This window comes from Mastigoproctus giganteus, chromosome 2, assembly GCF_048544385.1.
Source record: "Mastigoproctus giganteus isolate SK-2022 chromosome 2, ASM4854438v1, whole genome shotgun sequence".
Lineage (NCBI taxonomy): Eukaryota > Metazoa > Arthropoda > Arachnida > Uropygi > Thelyphonidae > Mastigoproctus > Mastigoproctus giganteus.
Genome location: NC_143576.1, coordinates 207,063,305 through 207,078,720, shown reverse-complemented (window position 1 = coordinate 207,078,720; position 15,416 = coordinate 207,063,305). Strand labels below are relative to the sequence as shown.

General features: G+C 38.0%; 1 protein-coding gene across 1 annotated transcript in view; it reads left to right on the top strand.

The window, feature by feature from the left end:
- Window positions 1-15,416, top strand: part of LOC150090009 (katanin p80 WD40 repeat-containing subunit B1-like) — a 331,620-nt gene that overhangs the window by 168,532 nt on the left and 147,672 nt on the right. Inside the window, exon 4 of the mRNA XM_090368931.1 lies at window positions 3,025-3,125. Within this exon, the coding sequence (XP_090225057.1) occupies window positions 3,025-3,125 (101 nt within the window). The remainder of the gene's footprint in view (window positions 1-3,024; window positions 3,126-15,416) is intronic.

Here is a 15,416-nt window from a genome sequence, read left to right as displayed (position 1 = left end):
TATTAGGATTGTCCGGTATTCTTGTAGGTAAATGAACAATCTGTGCTAGGTCATTAGTAATTGCAAAAGCCTCAGCATCTCGACCAGCTGGGTCGGTGTAACTAGAAAACGGAAGCCAGCTGGAGTTGTGAACGTTAAAATCACCAAGGAAAATTACCTCACTGTTAGGAAAGTTGGACTGGAGAAAGGCAAGTTGCAAAGAGAGGAAGTCAAAGAGCTCCAAGTGATTAGTGGAGTTGGGAGAACGGTAGAGACAACAGATGAATTTGACACAATGAGGTAGAGAGATTTTAAGCCAGAGAAGATCAAAGAGAGAAGATTCCAAATTGCCAAGTCTCTGACGGTGAATATCAGAACGGACATATGCACAAGTACCACCTTTGAGGCGAAAGGAATCATACAGCAAATAATTTGGACATCTGAGATGAGCAATAGTTGAATCAACTGCTAACTGAGATTCAATCAGAAAAAGTACATGGGGTTTGGAAGACTGCAAGTGGAAATGGACATCGTTGAGATTGGAATTGAGACCACATATATTTGTGAAATGATTTAGGAAGTCCTTGGGAGGTTTAGATGTTTTCGCAGATAAGCTTGCTCTATTATTTTGACAATTCATGGTGTATTCAATAGTAAGAAAAAGTGGGTGGGACATGCTGTATGAAGTAATGAAATTTTTGGATATGGCGTACATGTGGTAAGAATATACCCAGATCCTTGACATAATGTGGCCTCGACAATGCTCCCCGCATACACACTACTCGGACTCCCTCCAGTCACTATCTGGCAGAGCAGAGATAGCAAGATTATACACTAGCTGATCCGGAAGCCTCCTGGAGAGTTACCAATAGGTTTGGTCCGGTGTACTATCTAGCGGCCGGCCTGCGAACACCGTTTTAGAGCTGTACCCTCGAAATGTAAGGAATATTGGATCTCACCACGACATTCATCATAACCTCAAAAATCATCAATCATGCTGCATGATGGAAGAGATAGGGAAGGGTTGGCTGGAACTTAGCTTTAGAGACTAAACATGGGTTCCACCACTTCAAGCCTCCAATAAGCAAAGTGGTGGTATTTCACCGGTTGATGAGAGTCATCTACCACCTAGTACTGCCTGGTAACATAGAGGGGCGGCGTTCCTCCATGTGGTGTGGGCGCCACACCTCGACCCCTGCTTATGTTGGTTCACACCTGGGTGGTCACCCACCATGTACTTGTGCATAGAGGTTATACCCAGGATTACTAACAGTCCCACCATCGTGAAGGTGCAAGCAGAGGATTTGGCTGTCATAGACCGTCCGGACTTCGCCGAAATTGGGTCCACTTGTCTTAAGTGTCACCCGAATATCAGTTCCATCAGCATTTTAGACTCCCAGGTAGCAAGAACAGCTTGTCTGGCATATCTGAGAGAATGTCTGTGACAACCTCAAGGACCTCTGACCTACACATCCCATAGAAACTATGGCAATAATCCAGAAAACAAATTACGTACAGTGGGTTTCCAAAGTTGTCTGATGTTAAAGTAAAAAGTAGCTAATTTATTGATCAACAGTTTAAGCAGCTGTTGACCTCACAAGAACTGAAGACAAAATGATTTACATAGAGAGAAATGCCTGGCACTTATTTTGTCTTATAGTAAATAGCTTTCTTAGTAACATTAAGAGTGAAAATTAGCAAGAACTAGTTGATAAAGTTGATTGAAAATTTTAGAAGAATGGGATGTTGATGTTAATCATGTTCCATTACTTTCACTCTCACCTGGATTCTTTCAGACCAAATCTAATGATATTAATGAAGTGCATGAAGATAGATTCCACCAGAACATACTCGGTGAAGAGTTATCAAGGAAGGTTAGATGACACTGTGATGACAACTATATCTGATACTTGGTTCTGACTGAAACAGACATACAAATGTATATTTTTAAGGAAATTTTTTTTAGCTTGCTGTTCACATGTAAGAAAGATTAATATTCTATTCTGTATAGGAGTTAAACATTTTTAATAAATCTGATTTGGTGTTATTGTATATTTACTTTTCTTTCATTTCTGAACAAATCATTGATGCTATGCAAAAACTGAGTTCATATTCAGAATCAGCATCCCCAAATCCATAAAGAAATGAAGATAAACAGAACCTTTTTGAAACCTTCTTATATAGTGTTCTACAGAAAACTTAAGACATCAGACTTGTAATAACTTCATTGTTATTAATGAAGTAGCAGTGACCTTTCATAACAACTGTCTCTTACCCATCCTTTTTATTCACAGTAATAATGTTGTCTCGAATGTGATATTGTTGCACTTTATACAAAAGACAATCATTGAGATTATGTCAGAAGTCTAAATAAATTACCAAAGTCTAAAGAAATTGTCAGAATTATTTTTTGCATGTTGTTCTTTTATGGTCAGCTCATGGTAGTTGATCAGACTAGTTATATGCAAGCTCCCTTCACAAAGCCATGTTGTGAGATTCCCTTATAATTCAATTCCTGTTTGAATGACCTTGCTCTTTTATCTTTAATTGTGGAGTCCCAAATTTTCCATGGCACTGAAGTAAAACTGACGGTTCTGTATTTACACATTTCTCATATTAGATTGTATGAACCAGAGCTGTAATGCTCAATACGTTCTACGTTGATATCAATATTTGTAAAATAATAAGAGAAGTATATATCTGCATACTATATTGAGGTATACTTCTCTTATTATTTTATAAATTTTTCCCATATAGTTTTGCCCAGGTTCTAGGGTGCACCCATCATTATAGCCAAGTGTTTGACTTTTCTTGCCTTTCTTTAATATGGCTACTTGGATTCCATCAGACTCTTGTCATATCTTTATAGCCCTTTTGAAAGCAGGCTGAGTTTAAAATTTATATTACTTAAGCTTTTTCTTTTTTTTTTTTTCTCCCCCAAAATAGATGTCATTAGATATAAATTTAATACATCTTTTCTTGTTATGGTGCCATTTTTTTTTGTTAAAACTTTTTATTAATATATAAACTGATTGATTCTTTCAGTTATGAGGACATTGACAGGGCATAAAGCAAATGTTAAATGTGTGGACTTCCATCCTTATGGAGATTTTATGGCTTCAGGATCTTCAGATACAAAAATTAAGGTATGCATTGGAAAGGAATTTCTTCTTTCTTAAATAATTAGTCAAGTCCCAGTGCAGTTAATAATCCAGTAATTTCAGAAAAAGAAACACAAAAGTGCTATGATTATTAAATGTAATATTTAATCTGTGGCAAAAAATGACAAAAGTATAATGACAAACTACTAAATTATATCTTTAAGCAATCTAATAAATAAGGCACCTGCGTAGCCAGGTGGGAGGGAGCAGCAGTGAGTAGCACACGCTTCTTGATTAGACTGGGGTTCAAGCCTATCACCATCAAATACGGAAGATGTGGAAAGGTCAGGGAATGACCACCGCATATCCCGGAGTAATATGGCCTTAGTTGCTAATGCTCCTAAAAACAAAATAACAAACAACAAACATGTAATAAATAAATACTAGCTCAGAGTTTGAATTCTCACTGTTATTTATTACACAAATAATTTCTTATGGGTTTAGGTAATTAACTATATAATATCAGTGTAGATACACCATAGTTTACCCATAAATTTGAAATGTGTGTATAGTGTAAATGCATCGTTTTAATTGTATCTCATATTGTAGGTGCCTTAACGACGAAATAGCTGGTATTGCACTACTTCAAATAAATAACGCTTCTCTAGTAGAGAAGTTATTTATTTTCAGTGGATACCACCACTCTGACGATTATTTTGAAGCTAGTGGGCTTCATCATCTAGTAGTCTTCTCTATTAGAGAAGTGTTATTTATTTGAAGTAGTGCAATACCAGCTATCTCACTGTGAAGGCACCCACAATATATGAGATACAATTAAAACGATGCCTTTACACTACATACATAGTTCAAATTTATGGGTAAACTATGGTGTATCTACACCAATATTATATAGTTAACAAATAATTTGTGTACAGGAACTCCCCAAATTGCATAATACTCGACTTGCGGAAATTCGACTTTACGTAAGTTTTTGCCAGCTGGTGAAAACTAAAAAAATTCATGGAAATGTATTTTGTATCCCGTAGGAATAAACGGAGGTATCATGAAAATATCGTAATATGAATCCAATAACACTTTTTTTTTTTTTTATAATTCGTTCCAAGTCCTTGGAAGTTGAAAATTTTGCTATATTACTAAGCTATTTATCTCTATAAAAGGTCATTTATATAATGGAAATTGCACCACCCTTTCATCGTTATCATATGTTCCCGTTATAAGAATCAATTTTCAACGCCTTTGCGATATTTTTCTAAAGCACGTTTCTGGAGGCCATGACCAAAAAACAGTTTGCACTTTCTGGTTTATTGGGCTTTTCTGTTAGTGCAAGAAATTATAAAAGGGTAGTAAACTTGATCTTATTGCATTTGTGATAATCCCAAGAACTGCAATTGGGTGGGTTTTTACACTATTATGATGAAATGCGTTCCCCTTCGCTGAAATATTCAATTATATCATTGTAATATGTAAATAGGAACAAATTACAATGATGAAAGGAAAGCGACCAACAAAAACTGCAAGTGGTGGTAGTGCCAGGAAAGGAAACAAAATTTATTTAGAAATGAAGATGAAAATAATTAAGAAGTACGAAGCAAGACAAAGTTTGTCATCTATTGCACGGAATTAGGTCTCACTGCTTCAACAGTGAATATTATTTTAAAGGACAGTGCACTTATAAAAGAACATGTCAAAGGATCAACAGTGATCACAAAATGGCGTTCAGGTGCTATATCGAAGATGGAATGGCTGTTAATAATATGGATGGAAAATCAGATTCAGAAGCGAGTGCCCCTGAGTCTAATGACCATTCAAGTAAAAGCAACAAGTGTTTATAAAGATATTAAGGATAAGTACGGCAAACCCCAACCCAAGTTCGTGGCAAACAACGAGTGGTTTAATAGATTCAAGCATTGCGCTGGTTTCCACAATATTGAAGTATGTGGTGAAGTTGCCAGTGCTGATTCTGCAGCTGCAGAGAAATTTTGTGATGTGTTGGAAAAAATTATTGATGATGGCAGCTATTCAATGCAATAAATTTTTAAAATTAACGAAACTGCTCTGTATTGGAAAAAAATGCTGGATCAAACATACATTGCCAAAGAGGAAAATACAATGCCAGGTTTCAAGGCATCAAAAGAAAGGTCCACGCTCTTGTTTGGGGCTAATGCCGCTGGAGATTACAGATTAAAACCACTGCTTGTGTACCATTCTGGAAATCCTCGTGCATTTAAGGGCATCAAAAAGCCACCGTGCATTTCCGATTGAACCAGAGAGCACGGATAACAATATCTCTCTTTGAAGATTGGTTTAAATGCTGCTTTATTACCGAAGTTGAAAAATATTGTAAAGACAACGAAGTTCCTTTTAAGATTTTGCTTCTATCAGATAATGTTCGTGGACATCCTGCATTTAGATGATTTAATTTCGAACGTGGGAGTCATATTTCTACTGCCAAACACGACTTCACTCGTCCAACCTATGGATCAGGATGTTATTTCGAATTTAAAAACATATTATTTATGCACAACATTTGCTCAGGCATTGTCTGCAGTAGACGATGAGAAAAATTTTACGTTGAGAGACTTTTGGAAACCTTACAATATTTACCATGCCATCTTAAACGTTAATAAGGCCTGGGCGGAAATTACTAAAAGTTGTTTAAATGACTCATGGAAGAAAATAAGCCCAAGGCACGTGAAAGGCTTTGAAGGATTTGAAAAAGACGAATCATATGATGAGGTTACAGATAAGATTGTAAAGGTTGCAGAGCTACTTCAGTTGGAGATTAATGCCAAAGATGTGGAGGAGTTAATAGAGGAAGAAGAGAAGGAATTATCTAACGAATAACATATTGACTTGCAGGCAGCAGTAGTGAAAGAAGAAAATGCTGAAGAAGATAAGATAAACCTAAAGGTGAGACTTTCATTGCCAATGAGACGGCAATGGCAAGGTTTGAGAAGATGGATTCTGACAGCGAACGATTCTTAAAAATTAACAGAGGGGTGAATGATATGCTTGCTTGCTACAAAGAAATCTACGATGAAAAGAAAGTCACTGTCCATTAGTATGTTCTTTTGTAAGGTTGAGCGGCTGACCCCTTCTAAATCTTCACAGCCCTCAACCTCTGCAGCAGCGTACTTATCAGCTGAAGACGTTGATTCTGGCAACGATTCTCGAGGGGCAAAACTTACTGATGTTATGCCTGTCTCCTCCCTTTTTTTTGTAATTTTATAATTTTGAAATTTTTTTAAATTGCATGCTTTTGTAATTTTTCCTGTGCATGAGATAAAAAAATTGAATAAATACAATAAATAATTCTATTTACATGTTTGTTGAACATTTATTTTTTGATTGAATCAATTCAGCGAGCACGGGATGAAGTGCTGCGCAACATGGGGGAAATTCCCCGACTTATGTAGGATTCCGCTGAATGCAACCCTTATGTAAGTCTGGGAGTTTATTTATTTTGTGATACCTTTCTGGTCTCTGTATGTTTTACATTTGCATTTTATAGTAATAGCCGTACAGTGCAAGTAAGCCAGAGGCTTTTGCAGCACTGTAAAAAAAAAAAAAAAGAGTAGATTAGAAAATACAAATTATTTGCTTCTCTCCTCGCATAGGTAACTATCCAGTTGACCTTTGAATTTATTCAAACTGTCAGCCTCTACTACCCATGAGAGCAACTTTTTCCCGAGAAAACAACTCATGGACTAAAAGATAACCTTCCTACAATCTAGTCTACACCTCTTCCCCTGTAATTTGAATTTATGCATATGCATTCTGGATTCTCTGTAACAGTGAAAATTCCTTCTTCAATCATTAACTCCTCTCAGAGCTTTGTAAACCTCAATCAAATCACCTCTGAGGTGCCTGGCTGCTAAGCTCTGTAGCCCACATATTCAGTCTTTCTTCATATGGTCGCCCATTTGCCGATTTCACCATGTGAGTTGCCCATCTTTGGACAGATTCAAGAAGCTCAATGCTTTTTTTCATATGAAGTTTCCATACTTGAACACAGCATTCCAAATGTGGTTTTACAATTGCCTTATACAGTGGGACTATAATCTCCTTATCTCTACAGGATGTTTGATAAATCATCAATAGAGTGCCATGGGCTTTTGTGGCTGCCTGTTTACTTTGCTCAGAAAACTTCATATCTGCCCGTAATATAACTCCCAGATCCATTTCTTCCTCTACTGTTTTCAATTTAGTCCTGCCAAGTGTATAATTTATTTTGGAATTGCTATTCCCCAAGTGTAAGACCTTGCATTTTGCTGCATTGAAACATAGCTGCCACTTTTCTAACATTTTTGCAGCCTGTTCAAGTTATCCTGAAGGAGCACTGCTTGGTACTGATCATTAACTACTCTACCAATCTTTAAATCGTCGGAAAATTTTGACATCAAGCTTTCTATCCCATCATCAATGTCATTTATAAAAATAAGAAACAATAGTGGTCCAAGAATCGACCCCTTTAGGACCGCACTTTTGACTTTACATCAGTCCAAAGAATATCATTAATCATAATCATCTGCCTTCTGCATGCAGCCACCCAGAAATCCATCTTAGAATGTTTCTAGTAATCACATGTTTCAGCTTGTATAATGACCTCTCATGAGGGACAGTCAAATGCCTTGCTAAAATCCAAATAAATTATGTTGAAATTGTTTGTTACATCCATCTCATGACCAACTGTGTCAAAATAGCTTACTAAGTTAGTTAAACATTATTTTTCCTTAACAAAACCATGTTTTGTGTTATTCAAAATGCCATATTTATCTAATGTCCTTGGATTGCAATCTGTAGTTACCAACTTTGCTCTTAGAACCACATTTTTGTATAGGAGATACTTTAGCGCTTCTCCAATCCAAAGGAATGTCTCCCGAATCCAAGATGTCCTCATCATTAACTTTAATGGTACAATACACTTCCTGGCAACCTCCCTCAAAATTATACGATTGCATATAATTTTGAGGGAAGTATACTCGACCAACTCCAGGAGCCTTACCTGCCTTTATGCTTGAAAGATTTTATAATAAACAGTCATCTGTAATTTCAGAATTGCTAATTTCATATGACTCAGACTCACTTGCACTTCTCAGCATGAAGAGACTTTCTTCCGTAAAGACAGATGCAAAGTACCTGTTCAGTTCATCTACGACATTAGCTGGGTTGTCTAAGACTTTCCCACACCCAATGCTTGATGGTCCAATCTGATTCACTTTTTTCTTCACTGTATTCACATTCATGAAAAATTTCTTATCCCCATTCTTGCTCTCTTGGCCAGTGCTTTCTCATATGCAGCTTTGGCCTCTCTAACCTAATCCATGGTACTATTACAAATCAACTTGTAGCTGTTGTAGGCTTTAGTACTATTTGTTCCTCTGTAACTGTCCTATTCTTTTTCTGCTCTGACTGGCCAGCTTGTGCTTTTAGGAAGGATGTTGAGTTGCTTGAGTATGTACAGCGAAGGGCAACAAGGTTGGTGAGGGGAATGAAGGGGTCTCTTACCAAGAAAGGCTTAAATTCTGCAAATTGCAGCAGCTGGAGACTAGGCATCTGCGAGGCAATCTGATTGAGGTATATATGGCCTGGAATGGGTTGAGCAGGCTCAATTCTGATGGGATTCTTCCTCTCGCTTAGATTATGAACATGAGGGGGCATAAATTCAAATTGATGAAAGACAGTTATAGAATAGGTGTGCAGAAATTTGCCTTTAGTCAGTGGGTAGTTGATTGTTGGAACGAACTTCCATCTATCGTCGTGGAAGTTGATAGCTTAAATAAATTCAAGGAGGAAGAACTGGACAAAGGGAATGAATGTGTGAAATGTGGGTGGTGTTTTTTTTTTTTTTTTTTTTTTTGCTGATGCTACATGAGCTTGCTTTCTTGCATCACATGCCTCTTCTACTATCACTGTCAGGTTACTCAGCTTTGGTCAAATTTGATGGAAAAGTTTGAAACTCAAGCAGTTGCTCTTGATATTTTTAAGCTTCTGATCATGTTTAGAATAAGTCTTCTGAACAAGCTCCTAAATATTGCCAATTGTTTTTTTTTTTTGCAATTGGGTATCCAGTTCTCTCTGACCACTCGCTGCAAGTGATTGTATTCTAACTTCTTAACGAATGCAAATATATATCCCAAGGTTCGGCATTTTCTCCCATTCTATTCCTCTACTTCTAATGACTAAAAATCCTATCCATAGTTTTGCTTATGATAGCACCTGACATCTGCAAGAACCATACCTTCATCCTTAAGAACCCTAAGATTCTCCAGGTCTTGCACAGTCATTACTGAGAGGGAGAGGGGGTTTCACAGAAGTCTGGTCCATCCAACACATCCCACCTACCAGCATCAACAGAAGCATTGGCATGTTCCCCATCTCTTCCTACTGGATTATTCTCTTCTCCAATCTCTCCATCCTGGATTATTCTCCCTCCTTTACCATCTCTTCCCCCTGGATGATTCTCTTCTCCAATCTCAGATGTTACTCCACAAGATACCCCAGTCCCTATACTCTTAATGCTCCCCCACCCTGGTAATCTTTTGTCTCCCCCATGTCCAAAGTTACTTCTACCAGCACCTGGAGAGCCCCAAGAATTCAAGACAGACAGCTAACAGCCAGCCAACTGAACCAACCTTGTCCATTCAATCCCCAGTCATCCTATGCAGATTACTGTATTCAAAGTAGACAGTCCAGAGTCAATTGGCATAATGTAGCTTTCTCTTGGGGCTGCAATGGTATTGCATTCTGTTTTACTTCAGGAAATAGTAATTGTTGAGAGTACACATCTCCTATATGTGTTCAACATGGACCATAATTATCTTCTTCCACCTTCGTAGCTGCCATCAAATCACTCTGTGGAGTTACATCCTATGCAGCTCTTTCCTAGTCTAAACCCCCCCAAAATCCACAGTCGAAGGCCATAACACTTCTGCTGAAACACAGTAACTTTCCTCCCCTGACTTTTCCACTGTATAAGGCAGTTGTAAGACCATTGCTTTATACAGGCAGTGAGGGGCTTAGAGGGGAACAGGTATCTTGTTCCCCTCTAAGCTGAAAGAGCAAGCTGGCTTTGGGACAGGATTCTTAACTATTGATCACCTTCACGTAATATCACAGCTAATGGAGAAAGCAAATGAATATAAAACACCATTATGCCTGGCATTTGTGGATTATGAAAAGGCATTTGACTCCATACAGCATAAGGCAATGTTTCGGGCACTGGAAAGACAAGGCATAGATACCCCATATATTATGATTTTGAAGAAAATATATGAGAATGCTACCTCTTTTATTAGACTAGACAAAGACAGTAGGAAACTTAAAATCGAGAATGGAGTTCGACAAGGAGATGCAATATCTCCGAAACTGCTTACTGCTGCCCTTGAGGATCTTGCTTTCAGAAGATTAGACTGGTCGCAGAGAGGAGTCAATGTGAACGGAGAGTACCTAAACCATTTACGATTTTCAGATGACTTGTTGGTCATAAGCCACAATCCCAAAGAATTAGAGGAAAATCTTAATCAGTTATGCACAGTTAGTAAGGATTTTGGACTAAAGATGAATTTGACTAAAACAAAAGTAATGATGAACAAGTACGCCACAGAAAGGGAAATAATGATTGAAGGAGCAGTAATTGAAAAGGTGGAGTCATATACTTATCTGGGACAAGTTATTAGCTGTAATAATGATAAATGGCTGGAAGTCAAGAGAAGAATAAATTTTGGATGGATAGCGTTCAGGAAATATAGTCACATACTGAGGAGCAATATCCCAATTTGTCTGAAATATAAAATAATGAACCAATGTATACTCCCCATCATGAATTATGGAAGTGAAACTTGGGCACTCACCAAAAGAATGGAAGAGAAGCTGAGAACTACACAGTGAAGAATGGAATGAATTATATTGGGAATCAGACTGTTAGATAAGAAGAGAAACACATGGATTAGGCAGCAAACTCAAGTTCTTATCAAAACTAAAGAACTAAAATGGTCTTGGGCAGGACACATAGCTCAAAGACATGATGACAGATGGACTAAGAAAATAACAGAATGGTACCCAAGAGGAGCTAGAAGAAAACCTGGAAGACAACGGCGGAGATGGATAGATGAAATTCATGAGTTTGTGGGTAGTAAATGGATGGCCAGTGCTCAAAACAGAAGGAACTGGAAAGTTGCTGGAGAGGCCTTTATCCTGCAGTGGATTAAAAATGGCTGATGATGATGCCTTATACAGGAATATTGCATTCAAGTATGAGACTTCATCTGAAAAAACACATTGATCTTCTTGAAAGGGTTCAGAGAAGAGCAACTTAAATGGTGAGATCAAAAGAATGACCATATGAGGAAAGATTATGTGGCTTATAGAGCTTGGCAACCAGGCACCTCAGAGTGGACCTGATTGAGGTTTATAAGACACTGAGAGGGATTAGTAAAATGAATGAAGATGGAATTTCATTGTTATAAAGAATTCCAGAATTTTAGGGGGCATAAATTCAAATTACAGGGGAAGAGGTTTAGACTAGATTATAGGAAGTTTTCTTTTAGTCAGTGAGTCGCTGATTGTTGGAACAGGTTGCTTTCACTGCTAGTTGAGGCTGACAGTTTGAATAAATTCAAAGGTCAACTGGATAGTTTCCTATGTGAAGGTGGGAGATTTGTTTTTTTTTGTTTTATATACTCTTTTTTTTCGGCCAGTGCAGCAAAATCCTGTGGCTTCCTTGCACTATATGGCTATTACTACTTACTTTTTTATATATTATTTCTGTTTTGTTTTGCTGATGTTTATTTAGTTTATTATTATTCAGCCTGTATGACAAAAATGGCAACTGCTGTTCAATAAATTACTTAATTAAAATTAAAAAATTAAATAAATCAAAAAATTCAACAAAAAAAAATTCTTTGAATTTGTTTCCTTTCTTAAAATAGGCAAACTTTTTACTCATTTTGCGTAAAAAAAAAAAAAAAAAAAAATGAATATGATTTCAGAAATATTTTATTAGCTCTAGTTTTTGAGATACAGTACTTTGCTATTGTCTAAGAATATAGTAATTTCAGTAGTAGTCGGAGTGAAAAGTAATATTAAAACAATCTCATATTTACATTTTCTTGATACAACATAAATCACAGTTGTTTTTAATTAAAACATAAAAAACAAGAAAACTGCACAGGAACCGAAAGTACTTTCTCAAAATGTGGCCTATTCATGACAGCGCCTTCTTTTCGCTTGTATTCCACTTCCTGGGCATCTCATGTTAATGTCCAACAGTAGTCAGCAAGCACAGAAGTGTTCCACCTACCCTGATATCTTCTTTCCATTGCTGAAATGTCTTGGTGGAATCGCTCACCATTCTCGTCATTCACTGCACCACAGCTATTAGGGAAGAAGTCCAGATGAGAGTTTAGAAAGTTGATTTTCAGTGACATGTTGCAGCCCAATCGATGATACTTTTCTAGAAGGTTGTTCAGTCTCAACATAGTTTCCAGCTCTTCAGTTTCCCAGGAAGTCATGAACAACACTTTTTAAAGGCTTCCCAAGCTGCATTCTCATTACCATGGAGGGCTCACTCAAAGTTTTCATCCTTTAAAAGTTCACGAATTTACGGACCAAGAAAGATTCCTTCCTTAACCTTAGCATCACTCAACAGTGGAAATTATCCTCTCGGGTACTTGAAATCCTTGTTCATCCTCCTCTTAACAAAGTTCTTCATGAATCCCAGTTTGATGTGTAAAGGGGGCAGAAGAATTTTGCTTTGATCAGCCAGAGGCTTGTGCTGGACAAGCCTCTGGCTTGTCCAGCACAAGCTGGATCCCTGTTTTGACCGGGAAATATAATTTTAGTAACGCCAATGTTTTTTTATGGTGAAAAATGTTCACGGCGCTTTAAAATTCACATTTTTTTAGGTTTCATTTTATATTAAATCAGCGACCGCGAATAGCGGGGGTTTACTGTATATATAATTCTCCCCCCCACTCAACTCATTCATCTTTTTCTCACACACCAGGAGGGGATGCAATGATGTGTAGTGTAAATTTAAATACTAATTAAAACGAGTTAGTGTGTGCTTAACTGTAGCATTTATGGTTTGTGTTTTTTTTTTTTTTTTTTTTTTTCTCACACGCTTACACTTTTATTCATTCTTCTAGATCTCATCTCATTTATTCGACTCTTACTTTCTGCGCTCTCTGGGCACCTCTACTTACTGTTATTCTTCAGTTGTGGTGCAGGCCTAGCCGCAAGTTTTTTTTTTTTTTTGCAGGCCAGGGGAAAATGCAGTGATAGTGTTTATGTAAATGTTTGTTAGTACAGTATATGTAAAGTAATGTAAGTTATTTTTATCTTTGTGTTCTTTCGGCCAATTACATTTACTCTTCCACTCATTCTCATTCACTCCCTCTTTCCCCCATGCTAGGTCACTCTTTCTTTCACAAAAACTGCCATTTATTCCCTTTTACCATAATTCCTGATTCACTCAGTGCCCAGCCTATTCATTCTATCTTTCATTTTCATTCATTCATTCTACATTGGATCCCCTTGCCACTAGCTTACTGATATTTTTCAGTTAATCTGCTTCCCTGGCTGCCATGGTTACTTTTTTGGTGTGGGCCCCCAGGTTCCTACACATGGCAGGGTAGTCCTGGGGAGTTTTGTTATATCAGGTTTCTGTCAGGGTGCAGAATACTGCTGTCCTAACGGTTTTTAAGTCATCGTCTGGGCGTGGTGGGAAACTTAGGCAATTTTACTATTGATTATTGTCTAATTGCTGGGGGGGCTGAATTGTCATTCTTTGGATTGCTCTGCGCATTTCGAATACTTTTTGTGTGAAAGATGTAAAAGCTTTATAATTTTGCTCTTCTATGATGAACAGATGTTCTTCTCCCCTGGGAAGGGGACCAATCTGTGCTATTAGCTCTGTTCTTAGGATGTCATATATTATACATTCATATAGAATGTGTGCCCAGTCTTCACTTTCACCACAGGTGCAGTTTGGGTCATCGGTCAGGCCTAAGGAGGTTAGTTTTGCCTTTAGGGAGCCATGACTTGTCAATTTAAATGTAAAAAGTCCAGGGGCATACCACTTAGGTGGCTCTGGGCTAACGATTGACACCTATGGCAGAAACCGTTTGGTAACCAGACCTCTGGTTTCCTGCTCCCACTTTGTTTGCCATAGCTCATGGAGCTTTGTGGCTATTCCTTTTCTTTCATCATTGAAGATGTTGGTTGTGTCAAGGGCTATCCCCAGAAATTCTGTGGGTATGCCCTTTTTAAATCTATAATATAAGCCTGTTTTGGCTGCTTCCAGGTAAAGTGGGAGAGTTCCGGCCAGCAACTGTAGTGCAGGTGTGCTTACTGTGTGACATGCTCTGGTAATAGTGAGTAGTATTGTCCTTTGTATTGATTCTAATTTATTCCTATTTCTTACTATGACCGAGCGGATGAACCACGCACCGGCTCCACCACGCACCGGCTCCATAGGTGATAACAGATAGGATCATTGCACGGTATATGACCACCAGGGTCTTTCTTTTTAGCCCCCAGTCTGCTCGACTGATCCTGGCAATCATACCTGCATAATTTCTCACTTTCTTCGCCAAGTAGATCAAATGGGGGTAAAAAGTTAGTTTTGAATCAAAGACCACTCCAAGATATTTTAGTTCTGTTACCATTTTTATAGTGGTTGTGTTAATTTTGATTTGTGGACGTCTGCTTATGTCCAAATTGCCTTTTAGAAGTATTTGTTTGGTTTTTTCAGGCAATATTTTGAGCATGTGCATTTGTGCCCACTCCTGCAGCTGCAAGAGGGCAGCGTTTGCTATTTTCTCTACAACCACTCGTGAGTTTCCTTTTACAAGGAAAATCATGTCATTTGCAAAGGCGAGGCTTTCCACGGGGCCCAGATCCAAAGCCAGAAAGTCCAGAACAATGTTCCGAAAGAACACGGGGACAAGTATTCAAGTATTTGTGTTTGTTAGGCGGGATCCAGGGTTTCCCCTATACACCGCAGTGTACTCTAAAAGCATATCGCTGAGCCGGCAGAAAAAAAAAAAAAAAAAAAAAAAAAACTTTTCAAGGAAAGAACAACTAATAAAATGTTTGAACCCGTTACTGTGTGTAAGTGTGTGTTCTGTTGTATGTTGTGTGCCGGCTCCTGGCATTTCGCAGTCTGGGGGCAGAAGCAATTTCCTTCTACCCCCAGACTCCCGTCCCTAGCCACGTGGAGGCAGCCAGGAACAACTATACTTCATACTGATGCAAAACATCAAGAATAAATGGGAAGGACTTAGTAGGAAAATAGTTAGAAGAAAGAAACGG